The 22,504-nt window shown below is 45.2% G+C and overlaps 1 protein-coding gene across 4 annotated transcripts in view; it reads left to right on the forward strand.

Annotated features, from left to right (window-relative positions):
* LOC149440821 (transmembrane protein 272-like) overlaps positions 1-22,504 on the forward strand; it is an 88,991-nt gene that overhangs the window by 37,686 nt on the left and 28,801 nt on the right. For all 4 annotated transcript variants that reach the window (XR_016307481.1, XM_089658039.1, XM_089658038.1 and 1 more), the window contains one exon: positions 20,422-20,598. Coding sequence is in view for 3 of the 4 variants with exons in the window: in XM_089658039.1 (XP_089514165.1) it covers positions 20,422-20,598 (177 nt within the window). In the remaining variant the exon portion in view is untranslated. The remainder of the gene's footprint in view (positions 1-20,421; positions 20,599-22,504) is intronic.

Below are 22,504 nucleotides of genomic sequence, written 5' to 3' on the forward strand. Positions count from 1 at the left end.
TTATTGATATTTTCAAGTATCACATACAAATCAAGAAGACTGGGTGGTACAGTAGAAAAAAAAAAACTCCACTCCCTACAGTTGAAACAAAACTCACCCATTAAGACTCACTATATGACCTGAAATATATGGGTCATATGCCAAAGGGAGGGCAGAGTAAGCACAAAAGTGGAGAATGTATGAATTAATATTGTGGAAGCGCAGCGCTGGATTCATGGGCACAATTTAATTCGAGTCAGTACAAGATTTATCACAAGTGTATGAACTTTATTTACTTATTTTGTGGTGCACAACAGACTTGCATACACAATTTATGGTTTTGATATTTTATTGTCATTTATGGAATTTTGTGGCAACAGTATTTGTTTGGTAATTTTATTTTGCAGCGTAGCGTCATTTCTGTTTATAAGCTTGTGGATATGGGAACACATGGTCGATACTAGCAGTGGCTGGTAACTCACATATATTATTAATAGTTTGTGGGTAGTGCAGGAGTTTATTCACAATACTGTAGGTTAATAGGTTGAGAGCCTAATGTGTGCTGCATAGACAACCATAACGTATGGGGTAGCAAAATCATTTCATCTCATTTAATCTGACAAACTTGTGCATGGTGGAGTTGCCTAAAGGCCTTAATACAAAATCTAATAGACTAACAGTGGTCCCTTAGTCACATCAGCCTTCCCGCAACATGACAACCCAAGAAACAGAAGTCTTTGCTATCTGACTAAACTGCTAATTAACACATCAAGTAGTAAGCATATATCATTTGCCATATCCAGGTCCACTCGGTTCTCCCCTATTGAACAAGGGAAAACCGACTAGGCCTGTTGGCAAATACTGTATATGAAACTGTGAGCTGAGGAGTGAGGTCCTTTCTGAAGAGCACGACCCCTCCCAGGGGCAGGATTTCTAAAACGGCACTATCCAGACAGTATGAGTGCCTGATGCCATGACAGGTAGAGCTGGGGCACTGCCACCTCCAAGCCACCACTAGGGGGCTGTCAAGGAAGACCAAGCAATCCTAATAGACATTAAATCAGTGTAGGAGCCCCTGTTCCTAGGGTATTCACCAGGCCCAGAGGAGCCAGAGGTGCAAGGTTGGCTCCACAGCTCCCAGTCCATAAACCGCTCATTTCTTGGGAGGCACATAATGAAATAAGTTGGCCCTTGAGAATATACAAAAGCGAACTCCAAGTCAAAAGGCCAATATAGAAAGTGGGTCAGTAGCAGTTACTAAGTCTATGTGCCAAAGTGAAAGGCAAGGGATTGAAGGTTATCCCTAGAGATGAGCGAATCGAACTAGGCGAACCGGAATTCGAGTCGAATTTCAGGAAATATTCGATTCGTGTCGAAACCGAAATTTTGCCTACTTCGGGTGCGCGAATCGAACATTTCCCGATCAGCCGGCAAAAGTGTCCCTGCAGTGAGCTCCGCTATTTCTGACAGTTCTCTGACAGAAGGAACACATGTTTAGCGGTTGAAACATTGTATCTATTAGTTTACATTTAGGATACAGATGTTTCAACCACTGTACATGTGAAGAAGTTGTGAGAGAACTGTCAGAAATAGAGGAACTCTGCACATACACTTTTTGCCGGCTTGGAATTATTCTTCTTTTCATCCTACTTCTTCTTCTTCTTCATCCTCAGAAGAAGAGGATGAGGATGAGGATGAAGAAGAAGAAGAAGAAGAAGAAGAAGAAGAAGAAGTAGGATGAAAAGAAGAATAATTCCAAGCCGGCAAAAAGTGTATGTGCAGAGTTCCTCTATTTCTGACAGTTCTCTCACAGCTTCTTCACATGTACAGCGGTTGAAACATCTGTATCCTAAATGGAAACTAATAGATACAATTTGTATCTATTAGTTTCCATTTAGGATACAGATATTTCAACCGCTGTACATGTGAAGAAGCTGTGAGAGAACTGTCAGAAATAGAGGAACTCTGCACATACACTTTTTGCCGGCTTGGAATTATTCTTCTTTTCATTCTTCTTCTTCTTCCTCATCCTCATCCTCATCCTCATCCTCTTCTTCTGAGGATGAGGATGAAGAAGAAGAAGAAGAAGAAGTAGGATGAAAAGAAGAATAATTCCAAGCCGGCAAAAAGTGTATGTGCAGAGTTCCTCTATTCTGCAGATACACTTAGAGGAGCTCTGCAGATACACTTAGAGGAGCTCTGCACATACACTTTTTGCCGGCTTGGAATTAATCTTATTTTCATCCTACTTCTTCTTCTTCTTCTTCTTCTTCTTCATCCTCATCCTCAGAAGAAGAAGAGGATGAGGATGAGGATGAAGAAGAAGAAGAAGAAGTAGGATGAAAATAAGAATAATTCCAAACCGGAAAAAAGTGTATGTGCAGAGCTCCTCTAAGTGTATCTGCAGAGCTCCTCTAAGTGTATCTGCAGAATAGAGGAACTCTGCACATACACTTTTTGCCGGAAACCGCTGTATGGAGTGAATGTCCCAGAACTGTCAGAAATAGACTATTTATGACAGTTCTGGGACATTCACTGCATACAGCTGTTTTAACCGCTGTATGGAGGGAATGTCATGGAACTGTCAGAAATAGACTATTAATGACAGTTCTGGGACTGTCCTTCAATGCAGCGGTTGAAACATTGTATGTATTTGTTTCCATAAATGGATCCATTTATGGAAACAAATACATACAATGTTTCAACCGCTGCATGGAAGGACAGTCCCAGAACTGTCATTAATAGTCTATTTCTGACAGTTCCATGACATTCCCTCCATACAGCGGTTAAAACAGCTGTATGGAGTGAATGTCCCAGATCTATCAGAAATAGACTATTTATGACAGTTCTGGGACATTCACTGCATACAGCTGTTTTAACCGCTGTATGGAGGGAATGTCATGGAACTGTCAGAAATAGACTATTAATGACAGTTCTGGGACTGTCCTTCCATGCAGCGGTTGAAACATTGTATGTATTTGTTTCCATAAATGGATCCATTTATGGAAACAAATACATACAATGTTTCAACCGCTGCATGGAAGGACAGTCCCAGAACTGTCATTAATAGTCTATTTCTGACAGTTCCATGACATTCCCTCCATACAGCGGTTAAAACAGCTGTATGGAGTGAATGTCCCAGATCTATCAGAAATAGACTATTTATGACAGTTCTGGGACATTCACTGCATACAGCTGTTTTAACCGCTGTATGGAGGGAATGTCATGGAACTGTCAGAAATAGACTATTAATGACAGTTCTGGGACTGTCCTTCCATGCAGCGGTTGAAACATTGTATGTATTTGTTTCCATAAATGGATCCATTTATGGAAACAAATACATACAATGTTTCAACCGCTGCATGGAAGGACAGTCCCACAACTGTCATTAATAGTCTATTTCTGACAGTTCCATGACATTCCCTCCATACAGCGGTTAAAACAGCTGTATGGAGTGAATGTCCCAGATCTATCAGAAATAGACTATTTATGACAGTTCTGGGACATTCACTGCATACAGCTGTTTTAACCGCTGTATGGAGGGAATGTCATGGAACTGTCAGAAATAGACTATTAATGACAGTTCTGGGACTGTCCTTCAATGCAGCGGTTGAAACATTGTATGTATTTGTTTCCATAAATGGATCCATTTATGGAAACAAATACATACAATGTTTCAACCGCTGCATGGAAGGACAGTCCCAGAACTGTCATTAATAGTCTATTTCTGACAGTTCCATGACATTCCCTCCATACAGCGGTTAAAACAGCTGTATGCAGTGAATGTCCCAGATCTATCAGAAATAGACTATTTATGACAGTTCTGGGACATTCACTGCATACAGCTGTTTTAACCGCTGTATGGAGGGAATGTCATGGAACTGTCAGAAATAGACTATTAATGACAGTTCTGGGACTGTCCTTCAATGCAGCGGTTGAAACATTGTATGTATTTGTTTCCATAAATGGATCCATTTATGGAAACAAATACATACAATGTTTCAACCGCTGCATGGAAGGACAGTCCCAGAACTGTCATTAATAGTCTATTTCTGACAGTTCCATGACATTCCCTCCATACAGCGGTTAAAACAGCTGTATGCAGTGAATGTCCCAGATCTATCAGAAATAGACTATTTATGACAGTTCTGGGACATTCACTGCATACAGCTGTTTTAACCGCTGTATGGAGGGAATGTCATGGAACTGTCAGAAATAGACTATTAATGACAGTTCTGGGACTGTCCTTCAATGCAGCGGTTGAAACATTGTATGTATTTGTTTCCATAAATGGATCCATTTATGGAAACAAATACATACAATGTTTCAACCGCTGCATGGATGGACAGTCCCAGAACTGTCATTAATAGTCTATTTCTGACAGTTCCATGACATTCCCTCCATACAGCGGTTAAAACAGCTGTATGGAGTGAATGTCCCAGATCTATCAGAAATAGACTATTTATGACAGTTCTGGGACATTCACTGCATACAGCTGTTTTAAACCGCTGTATGGAGGGAATGTCATGGAACTGTCAGAAATAGACTATTAATGACAGTTCTGGGACTGTCCTTCCATGCAGCGGTTGAAACATTGTATGTATTTGTTTCCATAAATGGATCCATTTATGGAAACAAATACATACAATGTTTCAACCGCTGTATGGAAGGACAGTCCCACAACTGTCATTAATAGTCTATTTCTGACAGTTCCATGACATTCCCTCCATACAGCGGTTAAAACAGCTGTATGGAGTGAATGTCCCAGATCTATCAGAAATAGACTATTTATGACAGTTCTGGGACATTCACTGCATACAGCTGTTTTAACCGCTGTATGGAGGGAATGTCATGGAACTGTCAGAAATAGACTATTAATGACAGTTCTGGGACTGTCCTTCAATGCAGCGGTTGAAACATTGTATGTATTTGTTTCCATAAATGGATCCATTTATGGAAACAAATACATACAATGTTTCAACCGCTGCATGGAAGGACAGTCCCAGAACTGTCATTAATAGTCTATTTCTGACAGTTCCATGACATTCCCTCCATACAGCGGTTAAAACAGCTGTATGCAGTGAATGTCCCAGATCTATCAGAAATAGACTATTTATGACAGTTCTGGGACATTCACTGCATACAGCTGTTTTAACCGCTGTATGGAGGGAATGTCATGGAACTGTCAGAAATAGACTATTAATGACAGTTCTGGGACTGTCCTTCAATGCAGCGGTTGAAACATTGTATGTATTTGTTTCCATAAATGGATCCATTTATGGAAACAAATACATACAATGTTTCAACCGCTGCATGGAAGGACAGTCCCAGAACTGTCATTAATAGTCTATTTCTGACAGTTCCATGACATTCCCTCCATACAGCGGTTAAAACAGCTGTATGGAGTGAATGTCCCAGATCTATCAGAAATAGACTATTTATGACAGTTCTGGGACATTCACTGCATACAGCTGTTTTAACCGCTGTATGGAGGGAATGTCATGGAACTGTCAGAAATAGACTATTAATGACAGTTCTGGGACTGTCCTTCCATGCAGCGGTTGAAACATTGTATGTATTTGTTTCCATAAATGGATCCATTTATGGAAACAAATACATACAATGTTTCAACCGCTGCATGGAAGGACAGTCCCAGAACTGTCATTAATAGTCTATTTCTGACAGTTCTATGACATTCCCTCCATACAGCGGTTGAAACCGCTGTATGGAGTGAATGTCCCAGAACTGTCAGAAATAGACAGAAACTGTCACAGAACTGTCCTTCTTCTCATCCTTCTCCTTCTTCTCATCCTTCTTCTCATCCTTCTTCTCATCCTTCTCCTTCTTCTCATCCTTCTCCTTCTTCTCATCCTTCTCCTTCTGCTCATCCTTCTTCTCATCCTTCTCCTTCTTCTCATCCTTCTCCTTCTCCTTCTTCTCATCCTTCTCCTTCTCCTTCTTCTCATCCTTCTCCTTCTCATCCTTCTCCTTCTCCTTCTCATCCTTCTCCTTCTTCTCATCCTTCTCCTTCTTCTCATCCTTCTCCTTCTCCTTCTTCTCATCCTTCTCCTTCTCCTTCTCATCCTTCTCCTTCTTCTCATCCTTCTCCTTCTCCTCATCCTTTTTCTTCTCATCCTTCTCCTTCTCCTTCTTCTCATCCTTCTCCTTCTTCTCATCCTTCTCCTTCTTCTCATCCTTCTCCTTCTTCTCATCCTTCTCCTTCTTCTCCTTCTTCTCATCATTCTCCTTCTTCTCATCCTTCTCCTTCTTCTCATCCTTCTCATCCTTCTTCTCATCCTTCTTCTTCTCATCCTTCTCCTTCTTCTCATCCTTCTCCTTCTCCTTCTTCTCATCCTTCTCCTTCTTCTCATCCTTCTCCTTCTTCTCATCCTTCTCCTTCTCATCCTTCTCCTTCTCCTTCTTCTCTTCCTTCTCCTTCTTCTCATCCTTCTCCTTCTTCTCATCCTTCTTCTTCTCATCCTTCTCCTCCTTCTTCTCATCCTTCTTCTCATCCTTCTTCTTCTCATCCTTCTCCTTCTTCTCATCCTTCTCCTTCTCCTTCTTCTCATCCTTCTCCTTCTTCTCATCCTTCTCCTTCTTCTCATCCTTCTCCTTCTTCTCATCCTTCTCCTTCTTCTCATCCTTCTCCTTCTCCTTCTTCTCTTCCTTCTCCTTCTTATCATCCTTCTCCTTCTTCTCATCATTCTCCTTCTTCTCATCCTTCTCCTTCTTCTCATCCTTCTTCTTCTCATCCTTTCCTTCTTCTCATCCTTCTTCTTCTCATCCTTCTTCTTCTCATCCTTCTCCTTCTCATCCTTCTCTTTCTTCTCATCCTTCTCCTTCTCCTTCTTCTCATCCTTCTCCTTCTTCTCATCCTTCTCCTTCTCCTTCTTCTCATCCTTCTCCTTATTCTCAGCCTTCTTCTTCTCATCCTTCTCCTTCTCATCCTTCTCCTTCTCATCCTTCTCCTTCTTCTCATCCTTCTCCTTCTTCTCATCCTTCTCCTTCTCCTTCTTCTCATCCTTCTCCTTCTCCTTCTTCTCATCCTTCTCCTTCTCCTTCTTCTCATCCTTCTCCTTCTTCTCATCCTTCTCCTTCTTCTCATCCTTCTCCTTCTCCTTCTTCTCATCCTTCTCCTTCTCCTCATCCTTTTTCTTCTCATCCTTCTCCTTCTCCTTCTTCTCATCCTTCTCCTTCTTCTCATCCTTCTCCTTCTTCTCATCCTTCTCCTTCTTCTCATCCTTCTCCTTCTTCTCATCCTTCTCCTTCTCCTTCTTCTCTTCCTTCTCCTTCTTATCATCCTTCTCCTTCTTCTCATCATTCTCCTTCTTCTCATCCTTCTTCTTCTTCTCATCCTTCTTCTTCTCATCCTTTTCCTTCTTCTCATCCTTCTTCTTCTCATCCTTCTTCTTCTCATCCTTCTCCTTCTCATCCTTCTCTTTCTTCTCATCCTTCTCCTTCTCCTTCTTCTCATCCTTCTCCTTCTTCTCATCCTTCTCCTTCTTCTCATCCTTCTCCTTATTCTCAGCCTTCTTCTTCTCATCCTTCTCCTTCTCATCCTTCTCCTTCTCATCCTTCTCCTTCTTCTCATCCTTCTCCTTCTTCTCATCCTTCTCCTTCTCCTTCTTCTCATCCTTCTCCTTCTCCTTCTTCTCATCCTTCTCCTTCTCCTTCTTCTCATCCTTCTCCTTCTTCTCATCCTTCTCCTTCTTCTCATCCTTCTCCTTCTCCTTCTTCTCATCCTTCTCCTTCTCCTCATCCTTTTTCTTCTCATCCTTCTCCTTCTCCTTCTTCTCATCCTTCTCCTTCTTCTCATCCTTCTCCTTCTTCTCATCCTTCTCCTTCTTCTCATCCTTCTCCTTCTTCTCCTTCTTCTCATCATTCTCCTTCTTCTCATCCTTCTCCTTCTTCTCATCCTTCTCATCCTTCTTCTCATCCTTCTTCTTCTCATCCTTCTCCTTCTTCTCATCCTTCTCCTTCTCCTTCTTCTCATCCTTCTCCTTCTTCTCATCCTTCTCCTTCTCATCCTTCTCCTTCTCCTTCTTCTCTTCCTTCTCCTTCTTCTCATCCTTCTCCTTCTTCTCATCCTTCTTCTTCTCATCCTTCTCCTCCTTCTTCTCATCCTTCTTCTCATCCTTCTTCTTCTCATCCTTCTCCTTCTTCTCATCCTTCTCCTTCTTCTCATCCTTCTCCTTCTTCTCATCCTTCTCCTTCTTCTCATCCTTCTCCTTCTTCTCATCCTTCTCCTTCTTCTCATCCTTCTCCTTCTCCTTCTTCTCTTCCTTGTCCTTCTTATCATCCTTCTCCTTCTTCTCATCATTCTCCTTCTTCTCATCCTTCTCCTTCTTCTCATCCTTCTTCTTCTCATCCTTTTCCTTCTTCTCATCCTTCTTCTTCTCATCCTTCTTCTTCTCATCCTTCTCCTTCTCATCCTTCTCTTTCTTCTCATCCTTCTCCTTCTCCTTCTTCTCATCCTTCTCCTTCTTCTCATCCTTCTCCTTCTCCTTCTTCTCATCCTTCTCCTTATTCTCAGCCTTCTTCTTATCATCCTTCTCCTTCTTCTCATCATTCTCCTTCTTCTCATCCTTCTCCTTCTTCTCATCCTTCTCCTTCTTCTCATCCTTCTCCTTCTCCTTCTTCTCATCCTTCTCCTTCTCCTTCTTCTCATCCTTCTCCTTCTCCTTCTTCTCATCCTTCTCCTTCTTCTCATCCTTCTCCTTCTTCTCACCCTTCTCCTTCTCCTTCTTCTCATCCTTCTCCTTCTCCTTCTTCTCATCCTTCTCCTTCTCCTTCTCCTTCCTCATCTCCAAGGGCATTTAAATTAAAGGTACAGTGTTCTGCACTAATTTAAAGGCTCTCTGAAGCCTAGAAACCCTTTAAATAAGTCATCTTCGTAGCGGAGAAATTCGCATCGAATCGAATTTCACACTGGAATTCGCCGAATCAGCCGAATCGAATTTTTCATTTCTTCGCTCATCTCTAGTTATCCCCAACAGGAAACTGCGAGCAGGTAGCAACAGTAAACCTCTCCTCTTCTCCCACACAAAGCTCTAGTAATAGTGTAGTGAATAACCAAACAGGTAAAAGTACTTATCTGATATAAGACTGTAAACAGAGCAAGTATCCAGCCAGATCTTAAGATGGAGAAGTGGGTGGCTCAGGGCTTTTTTTCAGTGCGAACATGGGGGAATGCAGTTCTAGTACTAAATGTATGTAATGGCAAAGGGTGCTGGAGTGTGCTGGAAGGTCTATTTTTTGAATTACTTAGCACCACAAAATGATACTGTATTCTGTATTCTCTAAAAAGGGCAGAACTAGGAGGTGGGTAGGGGGTGGAACAAAGGGACGGTGCTCGGAGGTGGGTGGGGGGTGGAAAAAAGAAGTGATTCATAAAGGGGGAGTTTCTTCACCTATTCTTTGAGAAAAAAGCCCTGGGAAGGCTATTTAGCTGCCTTGTCCTTCTTCAACTGTGGGGGTGGATTTAGCTTGTTCATTTTTAGATTCTCTCTGTCTGTTCTCCTGTATGCCCTTGTCTGGCCATGTGTCAATTAGCTAGAATTCTTAATACCACTGTAGGACTTCCAATACAGGAATGTGCATGGTGCCACAAAATTGTTTGAGGTCTTCAGAGAGTCATAGGACAGCCGATCTCCCCATATTCATTGCTGATAGGCTAAAGGAGAAGGGCCAATGGTAGGGGATCTGCTTCTCTCACAGGACATTTATATGGTAGGAGGGGGCCAGAGGGCTCTATAAATTAAGTATTGTTATGTGGATAGCTCCTGAAAGACTTGCACCTCTGACCAGTTAAAAATTAATTCCTCTTTTTCCAGAGCCATGCACAGTATTTCCTCTTTAAGGTGAAAATCTGTAAAACAGCACATGATATCTCTCAGAGGGTCTTATTCCCCCATTAGTGACCAGAGGACTGTTTGGGCCCTTTTCAAATCCACTGAAGAATCTGGCAGCTACTCCAGTAGGTTCTTGAACAGAATTGGCAAAGCTTGTGATATCTGGGCCACTTCGACTGATTCTGGTATGCCCCTACTTGTATGTTGTGGTGGGTAGACATGTGCTGGAGTTTCAAAATGGAGTCCTCATAGCGGGCAGTGGAGTGTTCCACCTTAGCCAGCTGAGCCGCCACCAAACGGAGTTCTTCCTTGAGATCTGTTATGGTAGAGGAGAGAATTGATTTAATGTCAGAAGCAATACCTTGTAAGTCTGCCATCTTGGGCTTTTGTTGCATTATATCTAGGAATGACGAGTGATCCGCGCCCTTGGTTGTGCTCATGGTCTGGTCCTGTGAGGGGTGCTGCAGGAAAGCTTGCAAGACCTCACCCTGTTGTGACCAGAACGTTGGCAGCATGTTAAGACCCAGCTGTGGGTGCAGGGAATGGGTTGGGGAAAGTGCTCCCCCTTTTTTCCCCATCCTTGAAGCTGTAGATAGCTGCTCTCTGAGTTCTTCTCACCGTTACTAGATCTCTCTTAGCAAGCCTCCATCTTGGTTGTTTTGTCAATGTAATCACGTTGAACAAAAAACCCACACAAGGTATCTTTGCTAAGCCCCACCAAACCTGTCAGAAAAAATTATAATCGTACATGTTGAACTTAATCTGTCATCAGTATCAACCATTTACCTTTCCAGTGAGCGATGAGTAAAGTAGTTACTGCTTTCAATAGCCCTGGATACCATCTCTGCCAGACACCTTCTGGTATGCATTCAGGGGAAATCATGGCATCCAGCAAGGAACATACTTTCCAACGCACCTGAAAGTGTCAGTACATTTAGGTCTCTATTCAAGGGACCAAATGGTAGAAATAAGGGAAGTTCTGTAAAGATGCACTTACAGGATGGAAGGAGTTAATAGACATGTCATCCAACTCGGAGTGGTAGCTATCAGGATGTTGCAGAGATCAGTAGGGATGCTGCTGGACTGGATGCTGGATCATGCTTGAACTGCAGGTTTATTAGGAAAATGTCTTGAATTGCCTCATATTGTCAATTCCTTGTTCCTTCCTGTTTTCAATACTACTGCCTGCAAGTGAGTACATAGGTGGGCAAGAGCAATTTCCATAGAAGAAGGCCAAGTGCAGGGTGTGTGCTAATGATTTCAGCTGCTGAATTACTTCCTGTGTCTTAACAGTTTTCATTTTCTAAATCTACATACCAGGAAGTCATGTACTTTTTTATGGAGCAAGCTGGAGGTAAGGTAAGGCTGTCCTAAAATACGAAGAAAGATTTTATTCTCTGCAACATAAGTACATTGTGGTATATTGGTACATAGGGGAGCTGGAATTTACAAAAACAAAGTGTACCTAGTCTTTAACGAAAAACTTTTAACATCGTTTCTAGAGATGAGCGAATCGAAGTAGGCGAAGTGGAATTCGTTTCGAATATTAGGAAAATTTCGATTCGCGTCGAATCCAAAAATAAGCAGACTTCGGATGCGCGAATCAAAATTTTTCCTAAAATGGCGGCGACATGTGCGGCGACGGAGCGGGGATGTCTGGGAAGGCGCGCAGACAAGGCGCGCTGACCCATAATGCATTCATTCATGACATGTGATCGCATTAGCCAATCAGCAGCCAGCCAGCCAGCACAGTGTAATGGTCGAGCTATAAATGGCGGCCATTTTAGAATTCTCCATTTGCCTCCAGTCATTCAGCAGAGGCAGACCTGGCTGTATTCAGGGAGAGAGTTAGGGACAGAGAAACGTTACTTAGGGACACAGAAACGTTAGTTAGGGCCACAGAATCGTTACTTAGGGCCACAGAAATGTTACTTAGGGCCACAGAAACGTTACTTAGGGCCACAGAATCGTTAGTTAGGGCCACAGAAACGTTACTTAGGGACACAGAATTGTTACTCAGGGACAGACAGAATTGTTACTGAGGGATACAGAATTGTTACTGAGGGCCACAGAATCGTTACTTAGGGCCACAGAAACGTTACTTAGGGCCACAGAAACGTTACTTAGGGCCACAGAATTGTTACTTAGGGACAGACACAGAATTGTTACTGAGGGACACAGAATTGTTACTGAGGGCCACAGAACCGTTACTTAGGGCCACAGAAACGTTACTTAGGGACACAGAATTGTTACTCAGGGACAGACACAGAATTGTTACTGAGGGATACAGAATTGTTACTGAGGGACACAGAACCGAAACTTAGGGCCACAGAAACGTTACTTAGGGCCACAGAATTGTTACTTAGGGACAGACACAGAATTGTTACTGAGGGACACAGATTTGTTACTGAGGGCCACAGAAACGTTACTTAGGGCCACAGAATCGTTACTTAGGGCCACAGAATCGTTACTTAGGGCCACAGAAACGTTACTTAGGGCCACAGAAACTTTACTTAGGGCCACAGAATTGTTACTTAGGGACAGACACAGAATTGTTACTGAGGGACACAGAATTGTTACTGAGGGACACAGAATTGTTACTGAGGGCCACAGAACCGTTACTTAGGGCCACAGAAACGTTACTTAGGGCCACAGAATTGTTACTCAGGGACAGACACAGAATTGTTACTGAGGGATACAGAATTGTTACTGAGGGACACAGAAATGTTACTTAGGGCCACAGAAACGTTACTTAGGGCCACAGAAACGTTACTTAGGGCCACAGAAACGTTACTTAGGGCCACAGAAACGTTACTTAGGGCCACAGAAACGTTACTTAGGGCCACAGAATTGTTACTCAGGGACAGTCACAGAATTGTTACTGAGGGATACAGAATTGTTACTGAGGGACACAGAACCGTTACTTAGGGCCACAGAAACGTTACTTAGGGCCACAGAATTGTTACTTAGGGACAGACACAGAATTGTTACTGAGGGCCACAGAAACGTTACTTAGGGCCACAGAAACGTTACTTAGGGCCACAGAATCGTTACTTAGGGCCACAGAAACGTTACTTAGGGCCACAGAAACTTTACTTAGGGCCACAGAATTGTTACTTAGGGACAGACACAGAATTGTTACTGAGGGACACAGAATTGTTACTGAGGGCCACAGAACCGTTACTGAGGGCCACAGAAACGTTACTTAGGGCCACAGAAATGTTACTTAGGGCCACAGAATTGTTACTTAGGGACAGACACAGAATTGTTACTTAGGGACACAGAATTGTTACTGAGGGCCACAGAACCGTTACTTAGGGCCACAGAAACGTTACTTAGGGACACAGAATTGTTACTCAGGGACAGACACAGAATTGTTACTGAGGGATACAGAATTGTTACTGAGGGATACAGAATTGTTACTGAGGGACACAGAAACGTTACTTAGGGCCACAGAAACGTTACTTAAAGCCACAGAATTGTTACTCAGGGACAGACACAGAATTGTTACTGAGGGATACAGAATTGTTACTGAGGGACACAGAACCGTTACTTAGGGCCACAGAAACGTTACTTAGGGCCACAGAATTGTTACTTAGGGACAGACACAGAATTGTTACTGAGGGACACAGATTTGTTACTGAGGGCCACAGAAACGTTACTTAGGGCCACAGAAACGTTACTTAGGGCCACAGAAACTTTACTTAGGGCTACAGAAGTGTTACTTAGGGACAGACACAGAATTGTTACTGAGGGACACAGAATTGTTACTGAGGGCCACAGAACCGTTACTTAGGCCCACAGAAACGTTACTTAGGGACACAGAACTGTTACTCAGGGACAGACACAGAATTGTTACTGAGGGATACAGAATTGTTACTGAGGGACACAGAAACGTTACTTAGGGCCACAGAAACGTTACTTAGGGCCACAGAATTGTTACTTAGGGACAGACACAGAATTGTTACTGAGGGACACAGAATTGTTACTGAGGGCCACAGAACCGTTACTTAGGGCCACAGAAACGTTACTTAGGGACACAAACGTTACTTAGGGCCACAGAATCGTTACTTAGGGCCACAGAAACGTTACTTAGGGCCACAGAAACTTTACTTAGGGCCACAGAATTGTTACTCAGGGACAGACACAGAATTGTTACTGAGGGATACAGAATTGTTACTGAGGGACACAGAAACATTACTTAGGGCCACAGAAACGTTACTTAGGGCCACAGAAACGTTACTTAGGGCCACAGAATTGTTACTTAGGGACAGACACAGAATTGTTACTGAGGGACACAGAATTGTTACTGAGGGCCACAGAACCGTTACTTAGGGCCACAGAAACGTTACTTAGGGACACAGAATTGTTACTCAGGGACAGACACAGAATTGTTACTGAGGGATACAGAATTATTACTGAGGGACACAGAAACATTACTTAGGGCCACAGAAACGTTAGTTAGGGCCACAGAAACGTTACTTAGGGCTACAGAAACGTTACTTAGGGCCACAGAAACGTTACTTAGGGCTACAGAAACGTTACTTAGGGCCACAGAATCGTTACTTAGGGCCACAGAATCGTTACTTAGGGCCACAGAAACGTTACTTGGGGACACAGAAACGTTACTTAGGGACACAGAATTGTTACTCAGGGACAGACACAGAATTGTTACTGAGGGCCACAGAACTGTTACTGAGGGCCACAGAACTGTTACTTAGGGCCACAGAAACGTTACTTAGGGCCACAGAAACGTTACTTAGGGCCACAGAAACGTTACTTAGGGCCACAGAATCGTTACTTAGGGCCACAGAAACGTTACTTAGGGCCACAGAAACGTTACTTAGGGACACAGAATTGTTACTCAGGGACAGACACAGAATTGTTACTGAGGGACACAGATTTGTTACTGAGGGCCACAGAACCGTTACTTAGGGCCACAGAAACGTTACTTAGGGACACAGAATTGTTACTCAGGGACAGACACAGAATTGTTACTCAGGGACAGACACAGAATTGTTACTGAGGGACACAGAATTGTTACTGAGGGACACAGAATTGTTACTGAGGGACACAGAATTGTTACTGAGGGACACAGAATTGTTACTGAGGGACACAGAATTGTTACTGAGGGCCACAGAATTGTTACTGAGGGCCACAGAACTGTTACTCAGGGACACAGAATTGTTACTCAGGGACAGACACAGAATTGTTACTCAGGGACACAGAATCGTTTAATTAAAGAGTATGTCAGACAACATGCAGAGGAGTGGCAGAGGAGTGGCAGAGGAGGCAATGTTTTAGGAGCGAGCAGACGTGGCAGCAGAGGAAGGGGTCGAGGCAGCACTATTCGCAGCCAGAGGCCAGTGCTCCCGGTGTCATCCAGCGGTCGTGTCTCCACCGACAACCCTGCCGTCATCGATTGGTTGGCTCGGTCGTCTTCCTCTTCCCAGGTCACCTACAGCCAACGGTCGGTGGGTACGTCAGACACAATCGTTAGTTGGCATGGCCCGGGAGCAAGCCCACTGAAATCACGTGTCCTCTACCTGCCCCTGTCCTTTGGTGTTCCCTCACCAAGCGAAGTATCGCATGCTGTGGGCTCAGCCCCACTGTACAGTGAGGAAGAGCTAACAGAGGGCGGTCAGGAACGGGGGGAGACATCCGCCTCTTCAGCAGCCAGGCGAAGAAGTAGTGGCGAGGAGAGTGGCTCGGTAGCCGGTCTAGAGACAGGTCTGTCTCCTGACCCACACGCAGCCGAGGGGGCTAGTAGTGAGGCGGAGACCCTAATTGATGATGATGAGGCTGATCGCACTTGGCAGCCTCGTCGTCATCAGGCTATTGCTTCCGCATCATCAGGAGAAGAGGGTGGCAGCTTGGCAGCGAGCAAAACAGTCGGTGGGTTGCCCAGGAGGCAGCAGGGTCGCAGCAGTGTCAGTGGAGGCAAACGGCCACGGAGTACAGCACCAGCTCCACTGCAGCCTACCACCACGGCCAGTAGTGGTGCCGGTGTGCACGGAGGAAGCAGCAGTCAGCCAGTGAGGAGTATCGGGGGCAAAGTTTCCTACTCGGCGGTGTGGCAATTTTTTGTCAAGCCGCCCGAGGAAGTAAACGTAGCCGTATGTCGACTATGTGGCCAGAAAGTCAAGCGTGGCCAGGGGGCCCATGTTGGGACTACAGCGTTGTGGCAGCATATGCAGCGTCGCCATTTGGTGGCCTGGGAAAACCGTGATAAAGATACGGCGGTTCTGCCCGCCCCAGCCCCCGCTCCATCACCCGCTCCGTTACTTGCTCCGTCACCTGACGTTAATCGCCCTCTATCAGACAGTCAAGGCTCCAACACCTCTGCTGAGGGGAGTTGTCGCTCATTGCCATCTTCCGCTCGTTCAGATGCTCCTTCTCCTGCTACTCCTCTTCACGGATTCCGTCAGCAGTCTTTCTTGGAATCCGTTTCCAAGAGACAACAGTTTGCGAGCACGCACCCGACGGTGCAAAAGCTGAACGTCCTCCTGTCCAAGTTGCTGGTGCTGCAGTCCCTCCCTTTCCAAGTGGTGGACTCAGCACCTTTCCGAGAAATGATGGCTTGTGCCGCGCCGCGGTGGAGAGTGCCAAGCCGTCATTTCTTCGCCAAAAAGGCAGTGCCAGCCCTGCATTTACATGTAGAAGAGATGGTGGGCCAGTCTTTGAGCATGTCGGTCTCTGCCAAAGTGCACGGCAGCGCCGACGTGTGGAGCTGTAACTACGGTCAGGGACAGTACATGTCATTTACGGCCCACTGGGTGAACGTGGTGCAGTCACAGCCGCACCAGCAACTTGGACAAGTCACGCCGCTTTTGCCTCCACGTTTGCACATCCTTGGTCCACAAAAAATGTCCGCCTCTACCACCTCTTCTTCCTTCGTGTCCTCAGCCGCCACCCCCGTGCCAAGTCCCATTACCCGACCGGCATATCACATGTGCAGGGCGCAACGGTTTCACGCTGTGCTGCACCTGGTATGCCTTGGCGAACGTAGTCACACAGGGGAGGAACTTCTCAGTGTAATGAACAGAGAAATCGACAGATGGCTGTCTCCGCGCAAACTGAAAATCGGAACCATGTTGACCGACAACGGAAAGAACATGGTGTCTGCTCTGCGTCAAGGAAGGTTGTGCCATGCGCCATGCATGGCTCACGTGTTCAATCTGGTTGTCAAGCGGTTCCTAAAATCCACCATCCCACTGCAAGACATCCTTAAAATGTCACGTAAACTTTGCATGCATTTCAGCCATTCCTACACCGCAAAGCACACCCTCCTTGAGCTGCAGCGGCAGAACGGAATTCCACAGCATCGCCTGATCTGCGACGTTGCAACAAGGTGGAATTCAACCCTACACATGTTAGACCGCCTTTACGAACAGCGAAAGGCCATCACCGATTTCCTGATGTTACAAGCGGATAAAGGTACTCCCCTGTGTAACTTAGATGTCAGCCATTGGCAGCTCATGCGTGACACCTGCCGCTTGCTCAGGCCCTTTGAGGAGGCCACGCTATTCGTGAGTCGGCAGGACTATGGGATGAACGACGTCATTCCTCTGTTGCACGTCCTGGAACAAATGCTGTTAACAATGGCTGGTCAGGGTGCGGTAGACGTGGCGCACAGATCTCAACGCCACATGACCCCTGTGGGGGCAGGACAAGAAGAAGAGGAGGAGGTAGAGGAGGACATTTGTGCTCAGGAATTATTGAGTGAAATGGGTGGTTTTTCCACTCAGCGGACAGGAGTGGAGGAGCAGGAGCATCTGGTAGAGGAGGAGGAGGAGGAGACAGAGGACCCAGACGCACCATGGCAGTATGCTGTGGAGATGGAGGCAGGGAGTCCCTCGCATTCCTTGGCACAAATGGCCCATAGCATGCTCGGTTGCTTGCGTAGCGACAGCCGAATAATAACCATCAGACAGAGGGATGACTTTTGGCTGTCCACCTTGTTGGACTTTCGCTACCGTTCAAAAATGGTGGCCTTTTTCACACCTGCTGAGAGGGGGGCCAAAATAACGTACTATAAAAACCACCTATGTAGTCAGTTGGTCTCTGCCTTTCTGCGCCAACGTCCATCCTCAGACACTGTGGGCCCTGTGCGCTCGCGTTCCGCTGCCATGGCAGCAGGGGAGGGGTGGGGTGGTAGGAGCAGTGGCAGCTCCACCAGCAGCGGCTGCCTCAGTCTGCAGTCGATGATGAGTAGCTTTCTTCACCAGCGCAGTGAGGAAACTACTAACCAGCCGCAGCAGCAGCATCAGGTGGACCTGGAGCAGGACCTCAAACAACAGGCTTGGGCCTACTTGGACAGCACCCTGCCAACCGAGGTAGACAATCCCCTTGACTACTGGGCAACGAAACTTGACCTTTGGCCCCAACTAGCTGAATTTGCCCTTGAAAGGCTGTCATGCCCGGCCAGTAGCGTGGCATCGGAGCGCGTGTTTAGTGCGGCAGGAGGTTTTGTAACTCTGCGGAGGACACGACTGTCCACCCAAAGTGTGGAGAGACTCACGTTTGTGAAAATGAATCAGGCGTGGATTAGTCTGGATTTCAAACCACCAGTTCCTGACACAACTGACTAAATCCGCCATGAATCATGCCCCTGCCATGTGCCACTTTCACGTCTCCTCACACTGCTGGTGTGTTCCATTTTTTGTCATAGTGTGCTGGCAGATTACGGGCCTCCCATAGCTGCTGCCAGGCCCCTAATCTGCCATGGGCCCCTGTACCGCCTCCTCATGCTGCTGCCAGGTCCACAGTGTCTCATGCCATGTGCCACTTTCAGGTCTCCTCACACTGCTGGTGTGTTCAATTTTTTGACATAGGGTGCTGGCAGATTACGGACCTCCCATAGCTGCTGCCAGGCCCCTAATCTGCCATGGGCCCCTATACCGCCTCCTCATGCTGCTGCCAAGTCCAGAGTCTCTCATGGGTCCCTGTACGGCGTCCCATTGCTGCTGTCTCCATCGCCACACTCTGCCATGTGCCACTTTCAGGTCTCCTCACACTGCTGGTGTGTTCCATTTTTTGTCATAGGGTGCTGGCAGATTACGGGCCTCCCATAGCTGCTGCCAGGACCATAATCTGCCATGGGCCCCTATACCGCCTCCTCATGCTGCTGCCAAGTCCAGAGTCTCTCATGGGTCCCTGTACGGCCTCCCATTGCTGCTGTCTCCATCGCCACACTCTGCCATGTGCCACTTTCAGGTCTCCTCACACTGCTGGTGTGTTCCATTTTTTGTCATAGGGTGCTGGCAGATTACGGGCCTCCCATAGCTGCTGCCAGGCCCCTAATCTGCCATGGGCCCCTATACCGCCTCCTCATGCTGCTGCCAGGTTCAGAGTCTCTCATGGGTCCCTGTACGGCCTCCCATTGCTGCTGTCTCCATCGCCACACTCTGCCATGTGCCACTTTCAGGTCTCCTCACACTGCTGGTGTGTTCCATTTTTTGTCATAGGGTGCTGGCAGATTACGGGCCTCCCATAGCTGCTGCCAGGCCCCTAATCTGCCATGGGCCCCCGGTCCGACTCCTCATGCTGCTGCCAGGCCCGTAATCTGTCATGGGCCCCTGTTGTCGCTTGTTGGCATATTCCGCTCGTTCAGATGCTCCTTCTCCTGCTACTCCTCTTCACGGATTCCGTCAGCAGTCTTTCTTGGAATCCGTTTCCAAGAGACAACAGTTTGCGAGCACGCACCCGACGGTGCAGAAGCTGAACGTCCTCCTGTCCAAGTTGCTGCTGCCAGGCTCGTAATCTGTCATGCGCCCCTGTACCGCCTCCTCATGCTGCTGCCAGGTCCAGAGTGTGTCATGGGCCCCCGTTCCGACTCCTCATGCTGCTGCCAGGCCCGTAATCTGTCATGGGCCCCTGTACCGCCTCCTCATGCTGCTGCCAGGTCCAGAGTGTGTCATGGGTCCCTGTACGGCCTCCCATTGCTGCTGTCTCCATCGCCACACTCTGCCATGTGCCACTTTCAGGTCTCCTCACACTGCTGGTGGTTTCCATTTTTGTCATAGGGTGCTGTATGGCCTCCCATTGCTGCTGCCTCCACCGCCACACTGTGGCTCCACACTCTGGTTTTGGCCCCGTGACTGCCCAAATGAGTGAAGTGTGCGGTGATTCTAAGATCGACGGCACTCATCTGCATGTCATACTGACTGTCAGTATTATTTCTCTTCCCCAGCAGACTCCAAGGGCATTTAAATTAAAGGTACAGTGTTCTGCACTAATATAAAGGCTCTCTGAAGCCTAGAAACACCCTTTTATAAGTTAAATTCGCAGCGAATGTATTCAACTCGAATCGAAATTTTTCCACGAATTCGCCGAATCAGTCGAATCGAATTTTTGAATACTTCGCTCATCTTTAATCGTTTCTAATATCAGTAGTGTCAATGGGGCACACATGAGCATTGTATATGACCAAAATCAAAACAGGAGAATGGTGGAATGTTGTGTTAAGAATGGCATAATTGCACATACATATACAGTACACACATATATTACACAGGTACAGTCCTATTGATAATAGATAATACATATTATCTAAATATGATATTCTAAATCTGGTATCTTTCATTAACAGGTGGCCTATACAAAGACGATTGTCCTATTCAGCCCTATATACCAATGTTTCTTATTGTGACTGGGGTTGCACAAATAGTCGTTTCTGGCATTCTGCTTCTGAGGGTATTACACAAGATTTATTCTACCATTTTGGACACAGCAATGTTTTTATTCACATTTAGTTGGTTCATTATCGGTATGTTTCTTCTATGCATGTCTAACATATAATAGCCTGTTTTTTATTTGATTAATTAGATTTCCTGTAGTGTAATTATATATTTTATATATTTTTAAACACTTCTTGTTTTAACGATTATCTAGTTCAGTTATACTGATTACTAAAATTAGCATAATATTTTGAAGGCATTGATAATATTGTTTTGTAATCAGCAGTCATTAAAAAATTCAGCAAGCAATGTAGCAGACAGAATTTGGAGCAGTTGTGCATAGTAACCAATCAGCTTTAATGTCAGCTTGTTCAGTTAAGCTTTTAAAATGAAAGCTAGAAGCTGATTGGTTGCCATGCACAGCTGCTCCAGTCTTAGTAAATGGCTGCAGATCATATTTGTTATACAGTATGAACAGCTATATTTGAATGGAACATGGACATAGGATTTCATGCATTTTTTGTATGAGACTGCCTGGCCACAGCATTGTACCAGTAAATTACTCACATTAGAGTCCTAAAAGACCAAGGGTTGCCCTTGGCACCTGAAATAAAAATGAAAATTACATACTTGTGGGACAATCCTTAACAAACATTGTGTGAGACGAAAAGTGTGTGAGGTCCCATTGCCCTTTTCTTCTGCACACATTTAAAATTGAGATATTAGTGCTCATTTGCTGACAGGGGCCCCAGACCAGAAAAGCAGGGCACTTACAATGACACCCTAAAGCACTTTGCAATTTCACTGCTTGCCAAACTAAACAATACTTCAAAGGTATTGTAAACATAAATTGTATAATGTCATTGCTGGGGATAAGATTTGGGTTCAGGTCGAAATTAAGTTTGACCTAAACCCAGCATGTTTGTGGTTCGTTGAAATGCAGAACAAACTGCCATATCTGGACAGTACACCTGCTTGTTAGAATGTAAATTAGTATGTTTGTTCATGGACTTACCCAGGATCCCCTATGCTGTACTATACAAATCTGGTGCCATCTGTGATGGCTGTGCGCTGGAGAAGCAGTGGTGTACAAGTGGGTCATTTACATTGTGGAGGCAGGAAAACATAGTCAGGCAGCAAGTCGCTATGATTGACGATACAGTAGACTTCCATCACTGAATGATGTAATTGACAATGGATTTACATCAAGGGACATTGTTCACATTTATTTTCAGTATTTTTCATAAAGGAATTTTTCACAGTGTTGGTATGTTTATTTACATAAACACATCATGGTGTTCCCTTTAGTAATCTAACCAGACTCTTTTCAAAGCATGCAGCCTAGGTGGCCAGGAAAGGGCAAGCATCTGGTGTGTATCTCGTTCCCCTTCCTGATCTACACCAGGCCACAGAACTTTCAAGATTGATGGGGTATCTTGCAAGAAGAGTCAAGCTAGCCTCTCCTACTTTGCAAAGCACTGTGTCTGAAAGTTGAGGGATGAAGGCTTCTTTCCCACATCCCGCCCCCTGAAAAGGATGTGGGAATTTGTGGGGAGAACTTATAAGAATCTGGAACACCTTTCATATTTTTCCCAGGGCAATGAGCACAGGTTTACATTAATATCTCTTCTTACTTATTCTACATAAAATACTGCTGCAGCACTTCCAATATGACATAATGAATCAAATATCATATAACCTCATACCAGAACCATTTATCATAAACAGATCCCCCCAGTATTCAGTATCCTTGTGTGAATGTGCAAGAAAAAGAAAAATTCTCTCTCTCTCCGTGGTCATACACGTGTAGATTTTCGGACAAGAATATTTGTACGAAACGTTGTACGAAAATTCTTTGAACATACGGTGAATGAACGAATATTGTTCAAAAATTGTCTTTTGCTTTTAACATTTGAGTTTAAAATGAATGTAATTTATGAACGATTACCACATATACTAGCTGAAAATGTGTTTGATCAAGAAAAGTTTTCCTTC

This window comes from Staurois parvus, unplaced genomic scaffold, assembly GCF_062004578.1.
Source record: "Staurois parvus isolate SC_StPar_1 unplaced genomic scaffold, SC_StPar_1.0 ptg001051l, whole genome shotgun sequence".
NCBI lineage: Eukaryota > Metazoa > Chordata > Amphibia > Anura > Ranidae > Staurois > Staurois parvus.